At 44.8% G+C, this 27,875-nt stretch overlaps 1 protein-coding gene across 5 annotated transcripts in view; it reads left to right on the forward strand.

Annotated features, from left to right (window-relative positions):
• TTC13 (tetratricopeptide repeat domain 13) overlaps positions 1–27,875 on the forward strand; it is a 1,316,170-nt gene that overhangs the window by 804,522 nt on the left and 483,773 nt on the right. For all 5 annotated transcript variants that reach the window (XM_085612046.1, XM_085612047.1, XM_085612049.1 and 2 more), the window contains exon 17: positions 7,373–7,457. In XM_085612046.1, the coding sequence (XP_085468172.1) occupies positions 7,373–7,457 (85 nt within the window). The remainder of the gene's footprint in view (positions 1–7,372; positions 7,458–27,875) is intronic.

The following is a 27,875-nucleotide window of genomic DNA, read 5'->3' on the forward strand; positions in this document are numbered from 1 at the left end:
TTCTATTTTCACCTGTCGCGCTACCAATACATAAACGCGCTTCGCGTTTTCTATCGTCAATCACGAGAAACTCGGGTTAACCGTAGGAACATGCCGTTTTCCGTAAGTTACACCATCCGACCATTTTTTCACCCGTTTTTATGGTTACTGCACCTCCATTAATACATTACATGGGGTGAACGTCTTGATTTGAATTATCGCTCCACGTTGCGAGTTTGTCGGGTTCACCATTAGAACATCACTTTGGTTTTTAGTTACACGATGATCAACTCATTAAGCACCAACTGCTCTTTATCGGCGGTATCACGTCTTTTCAGTACTTCTACCATGAATGCATTATTTTTCACTCACTAGAGGCCATTTCTTAAAATACTCGCCATTGTTTATAGGCTTAAAACCACCTTTTTGCACGGTTATGTTCTTTGTCAATCCTCCATGCATACTAGCAGTTGTATATTGACCGACCACTTTGGTCTGACTTGTTTACGAACGTATTATATGTTTGGGTTACACTTCTTTACCCTGGCTTTCCAGTCAGGACGTGCATTTTAGTTACGATCTGTATTTAAGAGTAACACGTGCATTATTCTTTGTATTGCTCATTATTATATCGGGTTACTTCCTGATTCTTTTGCTTTATATTTTCCTTGTAGATATGTCCCCTGATGAAGGTCCTTATTGGACCGAAATGCATTGGGCAAAATTCATAATGGATTTATATGTTTGAACATGTATGGATAAATCCTTACTGTGATATGATTAACTAAACATCAACAACCGAATTCAAACCGAGTTCCCGATTATTTTTTTCAAACTCATGAATACTGACCATTGAACTCTTTCAACCCCTTCTGGGGTCCTTGCTGTGCGCAGGGGGACGTCCACTACCCTCAGGAGACGCTTGCTACATTATCTTGACACTCCAGACCAGAGAGTGATACCCCAGCAGCACGCTACAACTCAACAAAACGTTCAACTTAGGATAGTGCGCTTATCTACACCCTGTTTTCAGCATTGACGATTAACCACCTTCTCTAATATTTTGGCTATATTCTAAAGAAGCGAAATAGGACTGAAGTTGCTCAATACCATAGGATCCACATTGGACTTCTTAAGAAGAGGAAGCAATAAAGCCTGCTTCCAACTTTTGGTACAACTGCAGCCTCCTAGGAGGAGTTCATCAGCTTGTGCAACAAGGGAACCACAAGAGGGGTGGCCATTTTCAGAATGTCAAGAGGACATGGATCAAGTGGCAAGCCGGACTTAGAATTGGCCGGTATATAAAAAGATTTCTCCAAAGGAGATAGATTCAAAATAAGACAGTAGAGGGCTAGAGGACAGCTTATTCACCAGAATCGGTATCAGCGGTGTCTGGGCAGTGAATTGATCAGAAATCAATTTGATTTTATTGAAGACGTTATAAAGGTCTTCACATAGACTGACTGACAGTCAGGCCACTGTAAGAATCCCTGGGGGACAAAAAAGAACTAACCACTTAAAATGTTCTCGAGGTTTTTTGGAAGCTGTTGAAATCGAGGAGGAGATAAACTCCTTATGAGCCCTACAAGAAGCTTTATGGAAATTCGACAAGGCTCTCTTATAAGTAGCTTTTGCCTCCTGCTCATATGCTCTACTCCAACTCCAATCAAGGCGTTTACAAATGTGCCTTTTAAGCTCTTAAAATAGGTGAGAATCAGGGTGCAGATGGCCTAGTTCTCCACATTGTTACCTTTTTTAAGGGGGCGATGAGGTCAAGGGCAGAGGAAAGCCAGTTGTTCGCTTTAGTAAAATCAGAGTCCATCAAACCCGACAGCTTCGGTGGAGAAGATAAGTCTCGGATAACTGCGACCCCGAAAAATGGTGCCAGAAAAGAGAAATTTTCAACTAAGTAGGCCGCTGGTGCAAGGGCCAATTGGTAATATTCTGAAAATCAAATAGTGATCAGACCATTTAAGCTTGAGTGTGGGATTAGTGTGGACAGTCAAAGAATGTGAAAAGTTTTGATCTAAAATGTGTCCCGCCCTATGGGTGGGCTCATGCACATGTTGCTCAAGATTGAAACTTTCTAAGGTGTCCAGAAAGATTTTGGCCAGCACACAGCTGCGAAGCAATGACAAGGAGATGATGGACGGAGCACAGCTGTGGTCATCAATATGCATGTAAAAGTCTCTAAGTAGGTGAAAATGTGAGTGCCGTATGGAGAGTTGACCTAACAAGTTGAGAAGTAGGCTAAGAGACTCATTTGGGCTATTTGGAGGTCAGTAAATGAACGCCCCAGCTAGCACGAAAGAGGGATCTATAACTATAGAGAATGTTTTCTATGGTCCTACTATTCGCTAATTTGGAAATAGTGCAATGGAAAGTATCTCAGAACACTACCAGCACACCTCCGCCTGTTGTCTCACTCTGATTAATAAATTGAATAACAAAACCCTGTGGAATACTAAAGCAATGCCAGGTGCAGACGATTTAGTCAGCCATGTTCCCGTCAGAAATATGACATCCCAGTTTTCTTCAAGTGGTTTACTGATCGCAAGAGTGTTTTGGAAGGGATCTACAATTAATTAATAAAACATGCTGAATCAAACATGCTGAAATATTGAAGTTCTGCTTGGCCAAGGGCTAATCCACATCCTCTGCTAGCCCCTTTTTCGGGAGTTGCCTAACACTTCTCGTGTTGCGGAAGTCCACTGCAGTATATCAGATGCATTCCAGTTCTTTTTTTTCAGGTCAGGTCAAAAAAACTTTATTTAGGTCGATAAGACCATAAAAGTATGTGTACACTCAATACTAGATAAAATAATTTTAAAAATCCATCCATCTTACACAAAAGCATGTGCATCATCTTAATATTCCTTGAAACAGTCTACAGCAACACGTGTCCGAATCCGTTGACCTCATTAAAGTGGATGTGCAAAATATGTGCAATTACAAACAAGAGTTACCAGAAGCGATAAACATGAGGTACAACTTCTCAATTGTGGTTGTGAGAACACAATTGATTTTAAGCAACATTAAAATGCTTTCCTGAGGTTTTATGATGGTAGGTCCAAGGAAATCATCTCACGAACCACCTTGGGGTTTAGAGAATACACATGCCAGAAAAAATAAAAACTTAGTACATCAGTAAAATTAGAATTTAATACATAAGACACTTAAAATCTAGATTAAACCATTAATGGATGGGGACATTGTTACATTTTAAAATACTTTAAAATTTACATTGAACCAGTTACAGATGAAGACATTGTGTGAACTTGCGGCTTTAATCACTGATTTAAAAGAGTCCAACGTCTATGCCACATTGAGATTTTTTTCTCTTAAGCCAGTCATGCGGATTACAACTAAAGAGCTGTTAAGTCAACAAGTCGCTCAGTGGTGTAATTAGTCCCAAATGTGTGGTCCATCAGAACAGACACGCCAATGCTGTCAACTCAACATGCGCCGTACGCCCGCCTCTTAAATGACTTCACAGGATACAACCAGGTACGCGCGACATTGCTGTCAGTCAGGGGTGTGAGCCTTCCGAGGTTGTGTTGGTATGGCAACCAACACATGCAGGTTACTGCTGCGGCTTGAGGTTTTAAGGGCTCATGATTAATCGCTTGAGCAGCAACCTAGCGGTCAGGGCACATCACTACGGCAGTTAGATTTTAAAACGTAAAACCCAGCTTCTGTCCAGGATGGGGTAACTTAATAACACTCAAAGCACAGGGCACAATGCAAGCGGAGCACTAACCCCCCTTAATTAGTTTTTACCCAGACACTCACAGCCTGTCATTTCTAAGTGGAAATACCATGTTTAATTTAGGCCCACCGTCCGTGCACACCTGCGACATCTCCTCAAGTAGGTCAGACGATCTTCCAACTGCTAATCGGTACAAGTAGAATTCACCCATCCCCAGTACAACTTATCACTGCTAGTTCACATCAGTTCACACTGTTGGTTCCTTTACCATAAATGCTGCCAATTCATTATAAGTTTATCCTTATGTAAAGCTGCTCAATTACAGCACTCTCCTTTGCTGTGAACTTTATTACTAGCCTGTAGAATTTCCCTGGACAGCAGGCTGACAGATCCTTCATAAAATAAACGATTCAGGTTGAAAAGTATATTACACAAAACGTTGTCTCCATTAGCATGAATGATACAAGTCCATGTAAATAACAGATCCACACCCTGGCAGTGGGCTGTTTGATGGGGAGGCTGGATGGCTTTCTTCTGTAGTGCTCAAAGTTTTTTGAGTAGTTCCCTTTATGTTTCTTTTAGATTCCTTCAGCAATTTCTTCAATTCACATGCATGGTTATTCTTCCTAAATTGTCACAATTGTTGGAAGGGTGGGAGGTTCAGTAGCTGTATTGTTGAAGAAGATGGTTTATTAAGATTGCAGGTAAAAGTCCAAGTATAGAAGATGGTATTGAGTAAGCCCCACCAGGGGCAGCATCCTTGCCGCTCAGCCCACACACTCCAACTGACACTCAACCTCACCAGACCCTCAAGCATTCCATTACATCACCAAGCACTCCAGTATTCCATTACATCATATTCATGCTGGCTGAGCAGCAGAAAACCGGTTACTAAGGGAAAGGTTCCAAAGTAACAATTCAAGTCACAACATTCCTGCTGCCCTACGCATCAGTCGTAAAATATGTGCCTTCCTCCAAAAGCAGGGCCTGAAGGAGAAAGCATGCCACAGTCTGGGAAGGTATTCAGGTCTCCCCATAATTCCTCAAACTAGTTTTTTTCTTGGTTGGGATCCTCCTTAAAGGGTCCATACTCCTCTTCTTCTTCCCCTCATTCAGGTAGGAAGGACCTATCCAATGAGGTAAGTCCAAGGGTTAATACGGCCTGGACAGCACCAGAGTCAATGTCGAGTGGGGGCGCAGTCTCAGAGTCAGAAAACAGGATAAGCCCTTTGTGCAGTTGTACCACCGGGGTCGGGATTGCGTTGGGTGGACAGGGGCCATTGTGGGTAGAGGCACCCGTGTTCGCATCAGACCTGATCTGGGGGTGAATCAAGAGGGTCCGCCTAGCGTCGGGGGCGAACCCGCCATCGGGGGCACCCCTTGGCTCTGTGGGGCTGTGAAGGCTTACCAGATGGAGTTGGTGGCCCAAAGATGGCATGCCTGGTACCATAGCAGTCTATCAGTTGGGCAGGGACCGCTCCAGTTCGCGGGAACTTGGAGAAGCATGGAGCCGAGCTGGTGGAGTGCGCAAGCGGGTCTTGAAGCACCACATTTGGATGGGGAATCCCACGAACGCTTAGACAACTTCTTGTGCTTCTTGGATTTACCCAACTTTGAGCAAGGCATTTTGGAGTGGGAAGACGACTGTCCATAGAAACAGCTCAAAGAGTGGCCACAAGATCTCTTTTGAGACCAGCCCAGGAACGACACTGAACTTTCTTCTGCCACACCGCCAGCTGGCGGATCGCATTGGGATGCATTGACTTGCATTTGATGCCGGTCTTTAGATCGAGGACCAACTCCGAGCACCAGAGACAGACCAAGTGGGATTATACAGAGGCATTTGCCTGTGACATTCCTTGCAAGACTTAAAAGCCATAGGTTTGTTAGGGCACATATCCCTCTCACACTGGGAGCAATCGCGCAAAAAAGTGTCAACAGATAGTTGGAAAAGTGACCAACGTAGTGCTCTGGATCCGCACTGTTGGTGTGAAAAGAAAGGAACTGATATCAGTGCATCCATAGTAGCACCGCTAGTGCGTAGTGGCACCACAACATCATTTACAACTCGGACAACGTCAACACAGAGTGGATTAACTTCACCTTTCAGTGTTCAGATGTACTGCTCAGGATTTTCAAAATCTAGTCTGACGCCTGGGGGACTATTTTAAGGTGCTAAAACTGGGGGTAAAAGTCTCAATCGAAAACAACCCTTGTAGCACTGAAAGTAGATCATTAAGGAGCTGCTGTGCAGGAGAACTTGAGTAGATAAAATGAAACCGGGGACTAGAAGATACCATTGTAAAACCTGCTAACTAGTGCATTTCCAAAGCTAAGAAGTTTTTGTGTCCTCCACAGGACACCGGGAAACTGAGCATAAAGGCAGCATGTGGTATTACTGGAGTTACACCACGTGGCAATTATTGAAATTGTCTGCACCATACTTTATGCTATTATTAACCCCTGTACTATATGGCATCTAAAATAGTGAATTAAAACATTTCCAGTATGGCCCAAAAAGTTATTTTTAAAAATAATTAAGGAATTTGGGAACAAGAGCGTGCCTTTGCGAAATATCTTTGCTGTTTGGTCAGTAATTTCTTGAGTATGAAAAGGTGATGTAGCACGAATTTTGCAACCTTACAAACACTTAGTTGATGTGTCAGTATGCACTTTTCCCTTTGTGAGGATGGCTCTGGAAGTATCCATTACACCTTTGGCTATGAAAATATGGATATGTATTATTCTTGGAGAATCTTAATCACTTGTACTCAATTCTGATTAAAAAAAAATTCAATTTGATTCTGATTATGTGTATGTGAAGGCTGCATGTATTATTTGTGTTTTACTCCGAACAGTTTCATTGGAAGACTCTAAAAGTGCTATACTTCACTCAGCTTTTTTCAGGCATGTGCGGTTTCCCAATTCTGATTCCGTATGTTCGAATATATTAAACAATCAAAAATCCTCAGGATACTAGGGCGTCCCCAGAAACAGTTTTCTCAACTAAGTTTAAATTTGGGAATCAATGGTGATGAGATTTGTGCGCAGGACAAGGATTTGTATGTAAAATAAGTCATTTTGTTTTCGCTACGCTGTATAAACGTCTTCATCTTTCCCATCTGTGAGTTAGTCACTTTTCTTCATTGCACAATTTAGCCCAAATTTAAACTTTCCTGTGTGTGTCATTTTCCAAGACTAATAGTGGGCAAATAGATCGGACAAAATATAATGAAAGCCACTTGTTTTTTTTTTATTTGCCTATGGAGCCTTTTTCCTCCTTGAACAGTACACATGACTTTGTGTAAAAGCCCCCATGTGCAGGCTGCCTGCCCTTTGCTGAATCACAAAATGATCCTCAAATTATAGAAACCAATTCTGGTTAACAGCAAGGCAACCACCCAATTGGCTGGAGCAGCAAGTTATTTCAGCCATTCTGTTTGGCAGCTTTTTGTTCAATCAGAATCTGTTTGTGTTTAGACCGTTCTAATTGAAAGGAGTATCTACATTTCATCAATCAATACTAAGACATCTTGTTAATGTATTTTTGCTATTAATATATTGAACATTTGTGGTTGAGGAACAATAATCGTGGACACGACTGTTATGATCAAAATCATGACGTTCAGTTTTCTATACGTAAACAGTAAAATGTATTATTTTAATGTTTTTTCACACTTTCAGTGCCAACAACCCAAAAGGGCTTTTAGAAGTTCGAGAAGCTCTTGCAAAAGTCCACAAAGTGGAAGATCTCCTCCCAATAATGAAGGTAACATTGCATATGTTTGTTAGCTCTCTCTGGTGTAGATGAGTTCATAAATACATGTATGTATTTGTATCTAATTATACATTTACCCCTCAAAAAACATGCTGAAAGGTGTTGTGGTTACAATACAAAACCTAAAAACCACAGAAATAACATTGATGGCATTAGTGTTAACATCATTGATGACGTCTCAGTAGCATCATTGATAACAACTCTGATGCCATAGGCAGTGGCAGTCTGCTCAGATCGGTGGTGGTGGGGTGGGAGGCAGATAAGAGGATGTGAAAAAAAAAAAAAAAAAAAATAAACTTACCTCCGTGCCGCATCCCTCCTCCATCGTCGTCTCTTCTGGCCGGAACAGGAACCACCCAGGCTCCCCTAAGCCACAATGCTGCAATTCAGCTTTGTTTGGTCTGAGCACTGTGGTTTGTTGCTGAGGCAGGGACTGGGTGACGGGGAATGCGCTCCACCCAGGCAGCCTGAGTGGAGAACATGCAAAGTGTGCATAACGGTTTGACCGGGCAGACATTCATGCACACTTACATAGTGCCCACCACTCCTCCCCCTGCTCTGAGAGCAGAGCAGCTCGCCCTGCTAAGCTTTCGCAGCAGGAAAAAATAAAATGATAATAACGTGTTATCATTTTATTTTTCCCTTATTCGCAGTGCTGAAAAGCAGTGGGGCTACGGTGGAGGAGCCGCCACTGGTCACTGATATAGAAAGTGGACAACCCAATAAACCCTTGAGGGCTTGGGTAAAGTTAAATGAACTGGTAAAGAGATGCCTTCAAGGGATTAGTTTAAATACTTAGTTGTATAGTTGTCGATTATTTGATATAGGATAGTTATATTCCTATAGAACTGAATTCAATCAGCATTCATGTATTATAGATTGTATCTTATATATCAGTCATATAAATCAGCATAGATGAGTAAAAAAGGCAAAATGCACTGAGAGTCAATCAAACTAGAAAAAGCAACGGGTGTGTAAAAGAAGAAAGTTTATATCAATCAATGAAATCAATGAAGTCAAGGGTACTGAGAATAGACAGTTATACAAATATTGGAAGGAGATGGTAAAGTCAATTATTCCTTCACATAAACTCAATCAAACACTTTTTCATAATAATAGTAAATAATTATATAGAAAACAGTGTGACAGTCGACGTTTCGGTCTTTTAAATATCCATTCATAAGACCATCTTCAGGACAAGTCGATTAAAAGTTGACCCCTTATTCTTCGGGGGATTGTATCCCAATCGAGAAATCGGAAAGTGTAGAAGTCGGGTGATATTTAAATCTCACTTATGTAAAGCGCGTATCTTCGATTGAATACTACTGGCAATTCTCCGTAGTTATTTTGAAGATGTAGCCAAATCCAAAAATCGAATGGCTTTGCTCACAAAGAAGGAGAATTTAAATCTCACTTCAACCGGCACGTGTCCTCAATCAGATAAAACTCACGGTTCACCAACGATTATTCGGGCAGCATGCGGGCTGCATGCTGCCCGAATAATCGTTGGTGAACCGTGAGTTTTATCTGATTGAGGACACGTGCCGGTTGAAGTGAGATTTAAATTCTCCTTCTTTGTGAGCAAAGCCATTCGATTTTGGGATTTGGCTACATCTTCAAAATAACTACGGAGAATTGCCAGTAGTATTCAATCGAAGATACGCGCTTTACATAAGTGAGATTTAAATATCACCCGACTTCTACACTTTCCGATTTCTCGATTGGGATACAATCCCCCGAAGAATAAGGGGTCAACTTTTAATCGACTTGTCCTGAAGATGGTCTTATGAATGGATATTTAAAAGACCGAAACGTCGACTGTCACACTGTTTTCTATATAATTATTTACTATTATTATGAAAAAGTGTTTGATTGAGTTTATGTGAAGGAATAATTGACTTTACCATCTCCTTCCAATATTTGTATAACTGTCTATTCTCAGTACCCTTGACTTCATTGATTTCATTGATTGATATAAACTTTCTTCTTTTACACACCCGTTGCTTTTTCTAGTTTGATTGACTCTCAGTGCATTTTGCCTTTTTTACTCATCTATGCTGATTTATATGACTGATATATAAGATACAATCTATAATACATGAATGCTGATTGAATTCAGTTCTATAGGAATATAACTATCCTATATCAAATAATCGACAACTATACAACTAAGTATTTAAACTAATCCCTTGAAGGCATCTCTTTGCCACTGGTCACTGGCATAGTACCTGAACTCTTTACTATTCTCAGAGGCCTTTCACCAAGCCAGGTATGCACAGCCTGTTGCTGTGCACAGAGACCTCTGAGCTCAGGCCTGTATTATCCCTATCCCACACATACCGGTTGCCTTTGGTCCTTCCTGCACAGCCTGCTCTGACTGCAGGGATTAGCCTGAAGTCAGGTCTTGTGCCTAGCTCCACCCCCACCCAAACCATCTTTTAACAGGCTTTTGATTGACACATTAGACTGTCTCTGCAGACAATTAGTTTTTTTAAACATTTGTATTGACCGATATGGCCATTACAAGCCGATGACCTCTTAACATACCTGCACACAGTTTTCCATGTTTGACACCCTTGTTTACTTGGAAAAATTGACAGCCATTTTTCACTAAGCCAAAAAAGTATCATTATTTGGAATAAGTTGTTTCACCTTATACAGAACTGAATCGTGGTTGTTATTGCAGCTACTTTCTAGTACAAAATAAGGATGAAGACCCTCTTATTTTAAACCTGTATCCTCACAACAGCTTCATCTGGAATGACAAATTCAGGATGCTCACCGTTGATCATGTCTGGTCTTCCTTCGACACAGGAAACTGGATGGTGGCATAGGAACTGTAGGACACATTTTCCATATACCTGTCTTAAGGCCCACAGGTGCTACCTGTGGTTTGTGCAAGGACAAGTGCATGTTCAGTTCACTGTGCTCCTCTGCAGTCTCACCTGTTCCTCTCTGATGTTCACGAAAGTGAAGGTGGTGGTAGCAACAAATCTTCAGAGGTCTGGGGTCCCAGTCTTCTCCTTTCGCGAGGACTGGCTGTTAAAGGCGAGCTCACCCTAGGCAGTTGTCAGCCACCTCCAGACTATGGCAACCCTCCTCATCTTTGAGATTCACTATCAGTGTGCCGCAATCACATATGACTCCTTCTCAGATGTTGCCCTTTGTCTTACCTATTCTGGACATGGTTTTGTTTTGTTCCTTTCCCCCAGAAAGGAGTGTCTAGGACATTCAGGCTATGATCCTGATCTTTTAATCAATGTCCGGGATTTCAATAATGTCGACTCTGGCTTCCTGAATCCTGCTCGTCAACCACGCCAGGTGGCATATGCAGGCTTTGAAGTAGATGGATCTGAACGCTCATTGGGCGGAATCTGAATTCTCAGTGGGCCTATATCAAGGAAAACTCTCTGACCACATCGATCTTTGGTAAGAGACTGAAAAAGATCTGCAGTGGTGGCTGCTGGACCACGATTGGGCCAGGGGCATCCCCCTCTCCCTACCTGACCCAGAGCTGATAGTGGTTACAGATGTGTCATTTCTAGGCCGGGACAGCCACCTGGGAGAGGTGGAGATCCGGGACTCCGGCAGAGTCCCTGATCCATATCAGCCTTCTAGAGCTAAGGGCCATCTGCTTGGCGTTGAAATCGTTCCATCAAGGAGAGTCTGACGCAGGTGCCCACAGACATCTTTGCCATGTGTTACTGCAACAAACAGGCCAGAGTGGCTTCATGGGCCATGTGCAAGTGAAGGAAGTGACCCGATTAGGGTCACCCAGGTCACTTGTGACCACCTCTCAGCCTTCCATACAAATGAAGAGTTGGTCAGGCAGTAGAGAATACAAACCAACATATATTTATTCCGATACAATCGAGCGGAGCCCAGTCTCTTAAGATTGCTGCAGAGGGACTGACATCAGCAAACATGGTGATACATTATGTACGATTCAGAACCAGTGAAGGAACGCCCGCAATGGAATTTTCCAGGCAAATGCAGCTACACTTAGAAGTACAGAAGGATAAGTTTGTATCCTTAGGCTGGACACACACTATCTATTACTCAAGGTCACTCCATCCGTGCCCACCGCTAGAATAGTGGGAAAAGGCCTCTATCTAATGGGAAAGGTATGCGTTAATAAGAACAGTGTATTCATAGAGAAAAAGCAAGGCCCAACCTTGGAGAAAAAGACTTACCAAAAACTGGTAGGAAGGGAAAGATTAGTTTCGATCATGGTTCAAAATGGAAGCCAAACATAAAATGGTGCCGCAAATGCTAACTTACATAGAACAATACATAATCAACATGGCGAAAACATTTTCTTTCTAACAGACCCCCCTTTTAGCATGAGCTAGCCATGTTATGTTGTTATCAAGGAAAGTATAACATTTGCAAGGGCAAGAAACATCACTATGAGAAGTTATTCATATATTCAGAAAATATCAAAAATACCATCATCTATCCGCATCAAATCATCAATATCCTTTTGTATTATAATCACAGAATTAGTATCATGAACTGATATTTTCTGTTTGGGGATGAGAACATTGACGTAATGGGTGCAACAAACTGGGAGACAGTGTATACAGAGGCAACAGGTAAAGAAAATACTGGCAACCACAGCCAACAATGTGAGGATCTTCCCACCCCAAGATATTAATGTGTTCGACAACCACCCCAACAGTGTCCAAGTACCTGCTTCTTGGTGTATCTCAGTCGATTTCCTATGTAATTTCTGTATAGCTGAATAAACATTAGGAAACCTATCTAGTATGTAAACACAACAGCTTCTGCCTATGACGTGACAGGCCCCTCCCCGATCTGCAAGGATAACGTCTAGCACCATCTTATTCTGCAAAGTGACTAATCTTGTAGCCTGAAGCTCAGCAGTGACATTCATCCTTATCCCAGCAGTTGTATTAATAACAGCTTCAACAACTCTAGTTAACTGATGAACTTGAAGGCCCCAAAAAGGTAGCAGGCCCTTCACAACGTCTCCAAATTGCTGTGCGGTAGTGTCTGTCTGATCTATATCCTTTGTGTCAACAAATCGTCTTACTCGGGCCAGGAATGCACTTCTACGTTGCGCCCGATGAGTTTTGTGATAATTAGACAGGGTAACATATACAGGGGGGAAAAGGAAGGAAAGATAACATGTGCCCGACCATCCCCTCGGGAGCCAGACGTCAGCCTGTGACCTACAGACAAAATAGACATTATGGGGTAGGATCAAAGGCGGACTATTAGTGGTATTCAGCTTGTAGGTGAAATTACATTTACTCTCACCCACCTTTATCTCCCCAGTCCCCTTGACAAAAATTGTGCTGTCTTATTGACCACAGACACGGGTATCGGTTTATCTTCGGTAAGATTTTGACCTCGGCAGGATTGCAAGTGCTCAGATGTGTTAAACCATTGGAAAGCAGCCATTTCCATTAGAAACCAGGCATTGTCCTTTACTCTATGGTACATTTTCAAACAAGACTTTGAGGACATTGTCCCTAGAGTCCCCTGTCCTGCCGGTCCCAGGGGGGTAAACGCTTGGTAGAAGCATAAATATTCATTTGAAGTGAGAGAATCAGTGGATGTTATATCCAAAGTAGAAAGATGATATTGGAAGTACCAGTCGAAACAATTCATACCAACCCTCGCAGCTGCCAATATATGACAATGCCATAGACAACAAATTGTCGCTCTTTTGAGTGACTGAAGGGAGCAACCCATAAACCCAACAATTAGTTGTATTGGACACATTATGCATGATGCAACATTTGTATAGTAACACAAATGTGTTCAGGGGAGTGGGGGTTGTACTTTCCAAGGAATGTACTCGAAATTTCTCCTCTAGAAACCAGGATATTCCAAATATTGTCACCAGTGCAAGCACAACAATTAATATGTAAACTACTTTACTCTTTGTTGACCAACCCCATGCTAACCATGGTGGTGCAAATGGTTTTTCCTCCTCATCAATAGGCTGACCAAATGGAAGCATTATTAAGCAAGGAAATAATCAGGATAATGTACCCCCCTCCAAGGGAGCGCGTTCAATCTCTCCTGTTCAATGTCAGAACAGTGCACAAATCTCACTTCACCCTAAACTAACTCCGTTGGTACTACAGGAAAGTACATCCTAACTTGCCCAGTCCATCCCTGTCTAATCTAACTTCTCCTTTTGTGCACTATTCCTCAACCGAGAACGCAGATTGTACCTGGTGACTCCAGGCACAGAGGGATCAGTGAAAACGGGGTTTCCTGAATTGCTCATATCTCCAGTGGAACTGCTGCATTCTGCACTTAATTCTTTTCTGCATCCGTTTGGGTCCAGCTTAGCTTGGCGTCACTAAAGGGGACAAACTGAGGCGCTGTCTCACATTCAGAGTCCCCTACGCCATCCTTGATCCATTGGTCATAAGGCAAAGGCAGAGGTAACCTTTTGCAATGAGTGCCATGCACCTAATTCTTTCAGCCAGCGACTTTAACTGCAGTACGTGTAGCCGGTGGTTCCGGTCCCTTCCAGCGCGGCTCCAAACTCTTCCTCTGCTGGAAGTTTCTGATGAGTATGAAATCCCCAGGCCGAATGTCCTGTCTGGGTCCCTCTGGTGTAGCGGGCAGGGACTCATGGACCTGTTGATGAATAGAACGTAAATTTTCAGTTAGCTGGCACAGGTAGTCAATCAATAACGGGTATTCAATAGCTGAGAACCCACGAGGACCCGGGACGCCCCAGACATTTGCCGGGCATCCAAACACGACCTCGTACAGTGACAATCCTGTCTTTGAATGTGCTGTTGTTCTTGCCAACAAAAGAGCTAATGGTAAAGAATCTGGCTACTGTAACCCTGTTGTCTCCCGAATCTTTGCCAATTTCAGTTTGAGAGTACCATTGTACTTCTCAACCAAACCTGCTGACTGTGGGTGGTTTGCAGCATGAAACTTCTGTTTTATGTGCAAACAATCACAAATTAGCTGAATAACCTTGGCATTAAAATGACTTCTGTTATTACCCCCAAATCAAACGGGGCAAGCCGAAACTCCTTCAGGAGTACTTTTGCAGTCGTAACGGCTGATTTATCTTTAGTGGGATAAGCCTCAACCCATTTACTAAATGCACAGACAACCACCAACACGTACTTCAAGTTAGTGACCCTATCTAACTCAATACAATCCATCTGAAGTACTTCAAAAGGGAAAGTGGGTGGTGCAAAATTGCAAGGTGGGGTAGGAGTACCTTTTCCCTGATTGTGCATCATGCACACCATACAATACTTCACTAAATGTGCAGCTGTTTTCGAAATGTTATCATTCTGCCATTCAGGGTCTAACAACTTGCAAATACCCTTAGCACTAATATAGGCTGGGCCATGAGCAATCGTGACTACAGGGAGAACATTCACCTCCTCCTTCTGACTTGTCAATCCATCTTCCTTCATCATTCAGTTGGGCTGTACTTTCTTGCCACATTGCTAATTTCTCTAGTGTGGCCTCACTTTGTATCTCCTTCACGTTCTCAAGTGTATCTTCAAACATGGCGACTTCAGGCACCCACCTAGCGGGACCTGCTATAAACATTCTTTTCATTTTAGTCTGGGCCATTTCCTTAGCTGTCTGATCTGCAAATGTGTTTTCCCCTACCTACATCATCAGTGACTTTACGGTGAGCACCACTCTTCACTATTGCCAATTTCTGAGGGAGTGTCAAAGCAGACAGAAGCCGCAATATGAGGATCCCATGCTGGATTTTGGTACCATGGGAAATAAGGAATCCTCTCTCTCTCTCTTCCCAGAGTAGCCCAAAGTTGTGCGCGACTCCAAAGGCATAATGACTGTCAGTATAAATATTGACAACCAGTCCCTCACTCAATTCGCAAGCTCGTATTAGAGCAACAAGCTCTGCAGATTGGGCCTTCTGATAGGGAACTAGTGATGTCTCAACTACTGTACGCAGCGTAGTAATAGCATATGCAGCAGTTGTAGTGCCATCTGGTAATTTAAAACAAGAGCCATCGACCTATAGTTCCCCTTGAGGGTCAGATAAGGGAACATCAGTCAAGTCTACCCATCCTTTCATCTCTTCCTCCGTCTGGAAGATCAATTTCATCACTCTCAGAAGGGAGGGGCAGGGGCAGTAACTTGACTGGATTCAGAGTGGTGCATCGTTTGATCGTGATATTTGTGAACAAGGTTAATTCACAGCCGGTCAGACGTGCACTGGTGTGGTGCTGTGTCCTTGTTTTATTCAAAAGTGTATCCACAGCATGGGGTACCATGACTGTGAGATCAGTATCAAGTATGAGTCCAGCCGATTGCCTTATTGAGACAGCCACAGCTGCGACCGCTCTTAGACAGCTCGGGAGGGCTCGAGCAACAGGGTCAAGCATAGCAGACAAATAAGCACACGGCCGTTATTTATCTCCAAACTTTTGTGTTAAAACAGAAAGCATGCAACCAGCCATCTCATGAACATATAATGCAAAGGATTTGGCGTTGTTAGGGGTACCAAGCACTGGAGCCGAACAAAGCTCAGTTTTTAGTTGCTCAAAAGACTGCTGACATTCAGACGTCCAAGGTAAAGGCACATGCACTTCTTTCGTGGTTAATGCAAGCAGGAGCTTAATTAATAGGGAATAGTTGGGTATCCACTGACGACAGTAGGAAGTGATACCTATAAAGACGCGTACATCTTTCTGGGTTTGTGGAACTGGCATTTAAACAATGGTACTAATACGCTCCGGGGTCAATCTCTTACCCTCTTTCGACAGTAGGTGACCTAAATAGGTGACCTCCTGTCGACAATACTGACATTTAGAAAGGGAAACTTTATGTCCGTTGTGTGCCAAATGCAACAACAACTGTCCCTACAACCTTGTTCTGTATCTGAAGTGATGAGCAAGTCATCGACATACTGTAGCAATACATTACCTGTGGGTAGCGACAAGGAATCTAACTGATCTTACAATGCCCGACTATAGATACTCGGACTCTTTGTATAGCCTCGAGGAGCGCGACAGAACCTAAAACTTATAACAGCTAGGGTGACCCAAACAGATATCTGCATTCAGGATGAGTAGGAATACTGAAGAACGCATTTTTCAAATCAATGACATAAAAGAATTTAGCAGAAGAGGGAATCACTGTCAAAAGAGTGGTGATGTCAGGAACCACCGGAAACTGGGGAATCGCTATTTTATTAACTTCGCGCAAATCAATCCCAAAACGATAAACATCTTAATGTTCATCAGAGGACCCTGGGGGGCGCCCTTTTAAGAATTGGAAGAATAGGGCTATTGCAAATATTAGCATTGGTCTCCTTAACCACTCCCTTCCCAATCAAATCCTGCACGATCGGTAATAAGGCTCGCTCTCCTGCCTGCGGTATTTTATATTGAGGGATATGAGGTAAAATGGCACCATCCTTAACGAGTATCGAAACAGGCTATATATACAACAATCCCACATCTTTGTCGCCTGTTGCCCACAGAGTGGGTGGCACATCTTTAAATTCAACAGGAAGGGGCACATATTTGGATAGACACTGCTTAACGCGCACCACATCTGGGCCCATTGTCATATAGACACCTGCTGGGGAACAATAAATTGTGGCATGCAACTTTTTCAATAAATCCAAACCCATCAAATTCTCACCACAATTAGATGTCAGCAAGAATGGCGAATCCATAGTGAAAGGACCAATGGTCAATGCAAGAGGTTTTGAAATGGGGCTTATAACCAGTACACCAGAAAAATCTACCGAAACATTATTATGGCTGGGCAGAGCCGCCTCAGGGACCATATTTCGAGAAACAGAACTTTTCGTCGAACATGTGTCCACCAAAACTTCCTTAGTTGAACCTTGCAATTCTGCTGTTACATAAGGACCACACCGGTATCAGAACTGGTCCTTGGCTGTCCTAGCTGTAAGACATTCCTGTCACTTCATCCACATCATAATCATTGTGCTAGTACTGTCCATCCCGAGGGTCATCAAAGTCATTCTTATCAGAGGCTGCAGGCTTCTGAGCCCTGCCTGCCCCACCAGCTCCATGACCCCTTCCACGAGAACCTTGTCCTCTAGGGACCGCCACCTTCTGCAAGAGCACAGGACACTCGCTACGCCAATATCCCCCCTCTTTACAAGACGCACACTGATTCGGACCCAGGGGCGTAGCGTTTGGCTGCTTACTAGTGCGTGGAAGCTGTCGGGTCAAACCACCACATCCTCTACCATTCCCTCTAAAAGCTTGTTGCAACAACCCATTTGTCTACAAATCCTTATGCTTTTTCTCTGTCCTCTCCTTTTCCTCATTATCCCCATGCTCATAGTAGTGTGCCATATTCAAAATAACAGAAGGGAAGCTTGCAATCGAGTCGCAATCTGAGGAAGCAAATTGGAAAAAAAGTCTATTAACAAACAACCGAACACCTCCCTCAACATACAGGTCCTGCCCACTGTAATCCAGGAATATATCTTCAAACCGAGTGAAAAAATCAGACACACTCATCTTTCTTTTGTCGACAAGATGGTTAACTTGTCCCAGTCAACCTTCCTCGGAGGGAATAAGAGAATGCATATACGTAATGATACGGCCTAGCAAAGCAAGTATCTCTGCTCTAGGCTTATCACCTGGCTTCCTTTCCTGATCCCATACTTTAATTTGGTCCCATGTACCCCCCAACTCTGCAACATGGTCTTGAGTATGCACCTGTCTCCAGCTATCAACCGGAACAAGAAGGCCAAAAAACATTTCAATATCAGCCAAAGTCATCACAGTGGAGGAGGCGGCTTCAGTTAATTCTTTATAATATGCAGTTGGATTCTTCCTAGGATCATGCAAATGAGTCTTAAGAGACAAAACTTCACTCCTTTTCCACGGAATGTAGACCGATTGTTCCTGAAAACTAGCCGCTTCTCTGGCCCTTATAACATTACCGCGGCCATCTTGCACTTCTGGTAATTCTTGGTGGTGTATATAGGATGAACCTCCTGCATCGGAAACTGAGTCACTGTCTTGGGACTGTTCTCATGTAGTCTTCCCCTATAGGCTATTATTGTCGCAACATTACTGAAAACTTGTTCTGGGCTCAAGTCACTAACATGCACACGATCTCTAATATCATGTAAAATTTTAGGCGCTTCTGATTCAAAACACTGCTGCCAAAAACCAGTCAAAGTCGCCGACATGTGCTTAAGAGCATGCTGCTGTATAAAGGGCTCAAAATCTTGCATCCCAAACATCCTCCACACTGTAAATGGGATTATGAGCCCACTGGCCAGCCTGATTAGCTATCACCCTTTTCTCTTTATCTCCTACATCAAATCGTACTACTGGCCCCATATATTTCTTACATTTTGTCCAGTCTCTATCTTCAAATCCACATACTTATGTCCCACTACTCAGTAATGTCAGGGGAAAAACAAAGTGGGAGTAGCAACAGAAGTAACGGGCACTAACATCGCTGCTGGCTGCGTCACAGGTGTAAGAGCTGGCGAAAGGGACACTGAAACAATAGGTGTGGCAGGAGTACTAACAGTCATAGTTGCCACAGACGGCGAGGACAAAGAAAAGACAGGAGGTGCCATGGCAAAGCAATCTGATCAACAGTAGCAGGAGCAGAAACAGCAGAGACAGAAGAAACAGGTGGCCGGGACTGTGAGGGAATAGCGGGATATATCCTGTGCGGGGCATATGGAGTTGGTGGTCAAGTATCTAACAATTCTTCCACAAAAGTATAATTTTCTTGAGCCACATAAGATTTATCAATCTGTAATTGAAACCTTCGGTCTTCACATTCAATACCCTTCTCCTGCTTTTACCTGTCATATGCTACGGCCTTCTGAGTCAACGTCTGGATTCTGCCTTTCTGGGCCTCTTTCCCTGCTTTCATTCGCCTCTGTTTAGCTGCTTTTTTCCACATTCTTAGGGAATCAAACATAGACTGTCTACTTCTTTTCTTAAACAACTGTTCTTGCAAATATTCGATCTTTTGCTCATCAAAAGTGATCGTCAAAGGCCACTGCAACTCGGCGTTGTCCCTCGTATATTTGTGCCATAGAGTACTAAACATAATAAGACCAAGGCCATGCTTCACATACATATCACAATTCGGAGTGCCTTCTGGAGGCGCCGGCTGACTATCTTCCAATCGAGCATCGGCAGAACAACGACAGCACAAATAAACCAGTTTAATTATTCCAGGCATTCTCAAAAGAAAACAAATTCACTACTTATGCTTGGCAAAGTGTTTGCAAATACTTTTCACCCAAAATCGGTCCTCAGACCATACCAAATACAAACCAAAATGGTACCATTTCCACAAAGAACCAAAACAAACTCACCTGATGTATTCAGGTCAAACAAATTTGTTCTCCACTGCCGACTCTTCAGACCAAACGGTCAGATCCACGGGTTTTGCCGTTTAGGACCCCAGTCAGGATGACCGCTGGGCAAGGCACCGTCCGGCGGGACAGAAGGGGTAGCTGCGAGTACAGGAACTCTCTCGTCCAGGGATCCCTGATCCGTCCGTCTGACCCAACGATGGCCTCGACCTCCCCACCCGTCCTCAGAAGGGGATGGGTCACTCACCCGATGGAGTTCCTGTTCGGGCGCCAACTGAAGGAAGTGACCTAATTAGGGTCACCCGGGTCACTCGTGACCACCTCTCAGCCTTCCCTACAAATGAAGAGTCGGTCAGACAGTAGAGAATACAAACCAATATATATTTATTCAGATACACTCGAGAGGAGCCCAGTCTGCCCACTCTCTTAAGATTGCTGCAGAGGGACTGACATCAGCAAACATGGTGATACATTATGTATGATTCAGAACCAATGGACTAGTGGGAGAAGACCTCTATCTAGTGGGAAAGGTATGCGCTAATAAGAACAGTGTATTCATAGAGAAAAAACAAGGCCCAACCGTGGAGAAACAAGACTTACCAAAAGCTGTTTTTTAGGAAGGGAAAGAACACCAGGAGGTGCTCCACCTTTGGAAATGGCTAGACCATCACATCATTTTCATGGTAGTGAACTACTTGACAGGATCTTTGAATGTCAGGGTGGACAAGCTCAATAACCCCTTCGCTGCTAGGCCTTTTCACCTCCTGTGCTAAGCCTTTTTTGGGCTATTTGGGGTAGTGCGCGCTTAGGCCCCTGTAACTTTTTGACCACATTAGGTATCCACGACTAATTTGCGTCCTTTTCTTCCAACATCATGGGGATTCTAAAGGTACCCAGGGAATGTGGATTCTCCTAGAGGGTTCCCAGAAATTAGTCAAAATACAGCAACATTTTGTTTTTTTTGTGAAAAATGGGAAAAACGCGCTGCAAATGAAAGCGTCTGGGTTTTTCTCTGCAAATGGTATCAAAAAAGGGTTTGTGGGGCTGAAATCACCATTTCTCCAGCTTTTAGGGAATGACAGAATTTTGTCAGAAAACCAACATTTGTTACACTGTTTTGGCATTTTTCTGAGACATACCCTATTTTTGCTATTTTTTGTGCTTTCAACCTCCTTCCAGTTAATGGTAGAAATGGGTACAAAAGCAATAATGGATCCTGGAAAGCTACACATTTTTGAAAAGTAGACAAAATTCTGAATTCAGCAAGGGGTCATTTGTGTAGATCCATCAAGGTTTCTTTATAGAAACTACCAGTTAAATATAGGAAAAATTAGTTGAAAAAAGCAACCTTTTGTGTCAACTTTTTCACCTGTAACTTCTAATTATGACATCTCTTTGAAAGTACCGTTACATCCGCTGGACCTTCCTGGTTGTGGGGATATATAGGACTTGTAAGTTCACCAAGAGCCCAACGAACCCAGAGTAAAAAACTGAGCAGCATTTTGTAATGGTTTTTTATTATGTTCCGGGTATATAGCAATTATTGTGGGAAAATGTATACATGGAAAAATCGGTATGAAAGACACCTGTGTATTTCTGAAATGGGAACAAATTACAGAGTTTAGAAACAGTGCATATTTGCACATTTTCGAAATTGGGAATACTCATACTAGCATGAGAATTATTGTTCATTTTTCAAAATGACTTTTTTTTTTACACAATGTCTTTCATTTGGAAGGAGGAAATGCATCAAAAATCAATAGGTAATAACAGTTGCTTTACAAACCTGAACTACCCTAAGTCTCCCGATAAAAATTGTACCTCTCTTGTGTGGGTAGGCATAGTGCCCACAACAGGAAGTGGCTCAAAACCTAACGTGAACACACCACATTTTCACATTTTTTGCGAAGAGTCTAGCTGTAGTTTTCTAACCCTAGCTCTGCCGGCACCTAGGGAAACCTAGCAAACCTATACATTTTTGAAAACTAGACACCCAGGGGAATCCAGGATGGGGTGACTTGACTGCCTCCCACCATGATCTGTTACCCAGAATCCCTTTCAAACCTACAAAATTGACAAAAAAACACATTTCCCCACATTTCTGTGGTGGAAAGTTCTGGAATCTGCGTGGATCCATAAATTTCCACCCACCCCGTGTTCCCCTAAGTATTATGAGAAAAATTGTACCTCACTTGTGCAGGTTGGCCTACTGCCCACGACAGGAAATTGCACAAAATGCAATGTGGTCACACCTCAATTTCGCAGTGAAAAATGACCCTTTTTTGGCAAAGTGCCTAGCTGTAGTTTTTGAACCCTAGCTCTGCCGGCACCTTGTGAAACCTAGCAAACCTATACATTTTTGAAAACTAGACACCCAGGGGAATCCAGGATGGGGTAACTTGAGTGCCTCCCACCAGGGTCTGTTACCCAGAATCCCTTGCAAACGTAAAAAATTGTTATAAAAAAAACCATTTTCCCCACATTTCTGTGATAGAAAGTTCTGGAATCTGCGTGGATCCACAAAATTCCACCCACCCCGCGTCCCCCAAAGTCCTACGAGAAAAATGGTACCTCACTTGTGCGGGTCGGCCTAGTGCCCGCGACAGGAAACGGGCCAAAACGCAACCTGGTCACACCTCAGTTTTGCAGTGAAAAATGACCCTTTTTTGGCAAAGTGACTAGCTGTAGTTTTTGAACCCTAGCTCTGCCGGCACCTAGGGAAACCTAGCAAACCTATATATTTTAGAAAACTAGACACCCAGGGGAATCCAGGATGGGGTGACTTGAGTGCCTCCCACCAGGGTCTGTTACCCAGAATCCCTTGCAAACCTAAAAAATTGACAAAAAAAACAGATTTTCCCCAAATTTCTGTGATGGAAAGTTCTGGAATCTGCGTGGATCCACAAATTTCCACCCACCCCGCGTTCCCCAAAGTCCTACGAGAAAAATGGTACCTCACTTGTGCGGGTCGGCCTAGTGCCCGCGACAGGAAACGGCGCAAAACGCAACGTGGTCACACCTCAATTTTGCAGTGAAAAATGACCCTTTTTTGGCAAAGTGACTAGCTGTAGTTTTTGAACCCTAGTTCTGCCGGCACATAGGGAAACCTACCAAGCCCATACATTTCTGAAAACTAGACACCCGGGGGATTCCAGGGAGGTATGGCTTGTGTGGATTCCCCAACGTTTCCTTACCCAGAATCCCCTGCAAACCTCAATTTTAGCTGAAAAAAAATCACTTTTTTCACACATTTTTGTGAGGGAAAGTTGTGGCATCACCGGGCTCACACAAATTTACCACCACCCAGCGTTCCCCCAGTTCTCCCGGTAAAAATGGTGCCTCACTTGTGTGGGAGGCCCAAGTACCCGCGGCAGGCAAGGGCCCAAAACGTAGTGAGGCGACAACAAAATGGCCTATCGCAAAACCACCTGGTTTTGCAAGAGGGGGTCACTTGGGTTTTTGGCCCGGTGCTCGGCGGCCATCTAGGGAAACCTACCAAGCCCATACATTTCTGAAAACTAGACACCCGGCGGCTTCCAGGGAGGTATGGCTTGCGTGGATCCCCCAACATTTCCTTACCCAGAATCCCCTGCAAACCTCAATTTTAGCTGAATAAATCACTTTTTTCACACATTTTGGTGTGGGAAAGTTGTGGCATCACCGGGCTCACACAAATTTACCACCACCCAGCGTTCCCCCAGGTCTCCCGGTAAAAATGGTGCCTCACTCACAGAAATGTATGGTTTTGGTAGGTTTCCCTAGATGGCCGCCGAGCCAATTACAATTGCAATTAACAAAAATAGAACAATAAACATTATAACATGCTATGTTACTACCCAAATGGTCAATCGGGTTGTGTGCCAGGTGGGGCAGAAAACAGCAGGAAAAAAAAAACAGGCTAATCTGTCCCTGGGCGGGGTGTGGGGGGCCAAATACATATTATAAAAAATTGCCCCCTGGAAGCGACCCTTGCCCAAGGGGTCACTTCCATTTTTATTTAAACTAATTCCCTGGTGTCTAGTGGGTGTTTCTGACTCACCTGGGGGCAGAAAGGGCAAAAAAAGGGCCGATCTTCCCCACGGGGGAGGGCAGAATTCCCAATTTAAAAAAAAAAATGGCCCCCCGGAAGCGGTCTCTTCCATCATATTTTTCACATTTTCCCTGGTGTCTAGTGGGGTTTCTGAAAAAAAAAACGAGGCGATCTACCCCCAAGGAAGGCAGAGTATCACTAAAATAAAAATGTCCCCCCGGGAAGTGACCCTTGCCCAAGGGGTCGCTTCCCATCAAAGCACAAACAAATCCCTGGGTCTAGTGGGCTTTAACAAACATCCCTGGCGACGCTGTGCGCGATCGTGAAGCAGGAATGCCCAGCATTGAGACATCGGGGGAGAGGAAATACTCTTTCCTCTCCCCCGATGCCTCAAGGCATCCAAAAATAGCCCCCCCGCCCCACCGGAGGCAAAACACCTACCTCCTTCGCTGGACGCGCTGGAAAGGAATGAATTCCAGCGCGTCCAGCTCTTCCTGATGTCGGCGCGCGCTGTGCACGCTTACATCATGAGAAAGCGCGGGGGGGCTCGGTGGTGGCAGCGGAAACTCTTCCGCTGCCATCCCCCTCTGTGGGGGCAAGATCGATGCCCCAGGGGGGGAGCACCAGCGCTTCCCCCAGGGGCTGTGCTCATGACGGAGCGGTTCCGTCATAAGCACAGCCCAACCGATGCTCATGACGGAACCGCTCCGTCATGAGCATCGAAGGGGTTAAGCAATGCCTAGGGGACCATGAGAGGCAGTTGCAGCCGGATGTGAGGCACAGTCTCTTCTGATGGATACATCTGCAAGTGGATTCCTCACCTTGTGAATATCCCCTGTGCCAGCATTCCACTGAACTTTTTTCCCCAGCTCTCTACGCCGACGTGGACGTCATAATACCTCGGCTCCGCTCGCGACTCCGTATGACGTCACCGGAGCCATAAGAGAGCCATGTCGGCGTGATGACGTCAGTTCCCTTTTTTCCGCGCTGTCGACGCGTAACGGTTTTTCAGCACTCTCCTGCTACTTTGTAGTCTTGTAGTGGGTTACTGTTTCTGGATAAGCTATGTCTTCGACAAGGAAGTCGGGTTTTAAACCTTGTAGGGAATGTGGGGGCCACATGTCCATGACTGACCCCCATGAGGATTGTTTATGGTGCCTTTCGTCGGACCATGATGTGGATGACTGCTCCAGCTGCAGAAAGATTAACCCCAAGGCCCTGAAGGAGAGGGAGGCGAAACTCTTCATGGCCAAGGCGAAGAAGGAAAGAAAAGGTAGGAAGAAGGAGAAATCGAGGCCGGAGTCGTCGACTTCGCACTCTTCGAAGTCGAAAAAACATCATAAGAAGAGGAAGCATAGCTCTTGGCGCCGATCTTCGAGGAGTAAGGCTTCGAGGTCGCCTCGGCGTCGAAGCAAGGAAGTTATATCTCCATCTCCATCTCCTTCTCGAATGTCTCCAGAGAGGTCACCTTCGCCGAAGCGGTCCCTGGCGCGGTCCCCGGCGCAGTCACCGGCGCAGTCACCGGCGCCAGTGGGGTCTCCAGCTTCTGACGCCGAACCGGATCAGGAGGAAGAGTCTTCTCCAGGACCAGCTGAGCCTGCGGCGCCAGTTGAGGACACTTCGGCTCCGGTTCCTGGTACTCCTCGACCGGATCCAGGGCCAATCCCATATCCGCAGTTCCCGACTCCGGGTGCAGATTCATCACATTTCCTCAATGCGATGTATGGGATTTTTCAAAGGGCTGCCTTCCCATCCGGTGCACCATCTGGTCCTGTGGGTCCTGTGGCATACACTTTGGGAGTGCCGCAGCATTATGCTCAGGCTCCCTTTATGCCCTTTTTGCCGATGGCTCCTTCGTGGCCGTTTCCGGCGCCGTCTGGTGATCCATCCCGGCTTCGTCTGGATCGGCCTTCTTCGGAGCCTTCCTCGACGCCGTTGCCGACTCCTTCGGCTCCATGCCCGGCGCCGCCGACTCCACGTTCGGTTCCACCGACTCCGCGTACGGCGCCACCGATGTTGGTTCCTCGGATCCGTTCTAGAAGAGAGGCCCAGAGGGTTTTGGAAGAGGAGCGTTATAGGGAGGAAGTGGAAGAAGGTGAGGTTGATGGATCTTCTGATGACTTTGAAGGCATTCAGGATGCTAGTGGTCTTGATACTACTCTGGAGTGAGAGCATTCTTCTGCTAGGTCTTCACCACCACAAGAAGTGGCCCCTTATCATTCAATCATCAAGAAGGCTGCAGAGTTGCTGGTCTTACAGTTGCCCTCTGCAGAGTATAAGCCAAACCTCCTAACTGAAGTCCTGCATTCACCATCTTCGATTGTTGAGCCCTTGTTGCCCTTTAATGAGGCTATTTTAGAGCCTGTGATGGATGTTTGGCGCAAGCCACTTTCTTCGCCTGCAGTCTCCAGACAAGTGGCAAGGAGGTATAGGGTGGCTCCGGGGGATCCAAGCTTTCTTTCTTCCCACCCTTCTCCAGAAAGCCTTGTGGTGCAAGCTTCATGCTCGAAGCATTCTTCAGGCGCTTTCCCTCAAACACTTGCGGATAGGGATTCTAAAAAGACTGATCAGACAGCCAAAAAGGTCTTTTATTCAGGAAGCATGGCGCTTAAATCAACCAATGCCACTTGTTTATTGGGGCGTTATGTTCATGCGCTGATGGACTCTATGAAATTATTAGCTACTAAGCTGCCAGAAGAGAAAGCCTCTTTTATGGGGGTTGTCACGGACACTCAGGCTACTGCAAGGCAGGTTATTCAGTCGGGCCTAGACACGGCTGATTCTGTGGCTAGAATAATGGGGTCTTCGATAGCCACTAGGAGGCAAGCTTGGCTTCGTTCTTCCGGCTTTTCGGCGGATGTTCAGGCCACCTTGTTCGACTTGCCTTTTGATGGAGAGAAGCGGTTTGGCGAGAAGGCTGATTCCGCCTTGCAAAGGTTTAAAGATAACAGGGTTACTGCGAAGTCTTTGGGTTTACAGACTCCTGCTAAGGGATTTGGACTCAGGAAATTTAGAGGATTTGGGAGGTCCTCATTTCGTTCCTTCCGGCAACCTCAGCAGCAGCAGCAGAATCCCCTCTATAGGTCGTATAGAGGAAAACAAAGGGGTAGGCGAGGTTCTGGCCGCAACCCATCTTCATCTTTAGCCTCCTCTGCTCCCAATGAAGCTTCAGGGAAGCAGCCCTAGATCCCCCATCCTAGATCATGTGAGACCGGTGGGGGGTCGGGTGTCCCACTTTTTGCGAGGTTAGGAAATCTGTCACAACCGACCTTTGGGTTTTAAACCTCGTGGAGAATGGGTACGCCCTTCCCTTTCGGGAGTTTCCTCCCCCTTACCCTCCTTGCCAGGGTTTCTGCTCGGAAGACCATCTGCTTCTTCTGCAGAAGGAGGTCCTTGCTTTACTACAAAAAGGTGCGATAGAGGTGGTCCCGGAGCAGGAAAGGGGTCAGGGATGCTACTCCCGGTATTTCCCGATTCCCAAGAAGGACGGCAGATTTCGTCCGATCCTGGACCTCCGTCTTGAATTTTTACCTGAAACAGGAGAAATTCAAGATGCTGACCCTTGCACAGGTTCTTCAAGCGTTGCAGCAAGGAGACTGGATGGTGTCGATCGACTTGCAGGATGCGTATATTCCACGTCCTAATTCTGAAGTCGCACAGGAAGTATCTCCGTTTTACGGTTGGGTCGCAACACTACCAGTTTGCGGTCCTCCCATTTGGTCTTACTACCGCACCTCGAGTCTTCACGAAGGTGATTGCAGTGGTGGCTGCTCATCTCAGGAGGTCGGGGATTCCAGTATTTCCCTACCTGGCCGACTGGCTTCTGAAAGCAGAGTCCCCAGAGATGGTGCTACATCATCTGCAGGTAACATCTCAGCTGTTATTCGACTTGGGTTTTTCAATCAATGTGCCCAAATCTCACCTGGTGCCCTCTCAACGCAACCTGTTCATAGGGGCGGTACTGGACACTACTGTGTGTCGAGCATTTCCTCCTCCTCAACGAATTCTTGACATTCAGGAGATGATACCTTTATTCCACAATGGA

Source organism: Triturus cristatus, chromosome 6, assembly GCF_964204655.1.
Source record: "Triturus cristatus chromosome 6, aTriCri1.1, whole genome shotgun sequence".
NCBI lineage: Eukaryota > Metazoa > Chordata > Amphibia > Caudata > Salamandridae > Triturus > Triturus cristatus.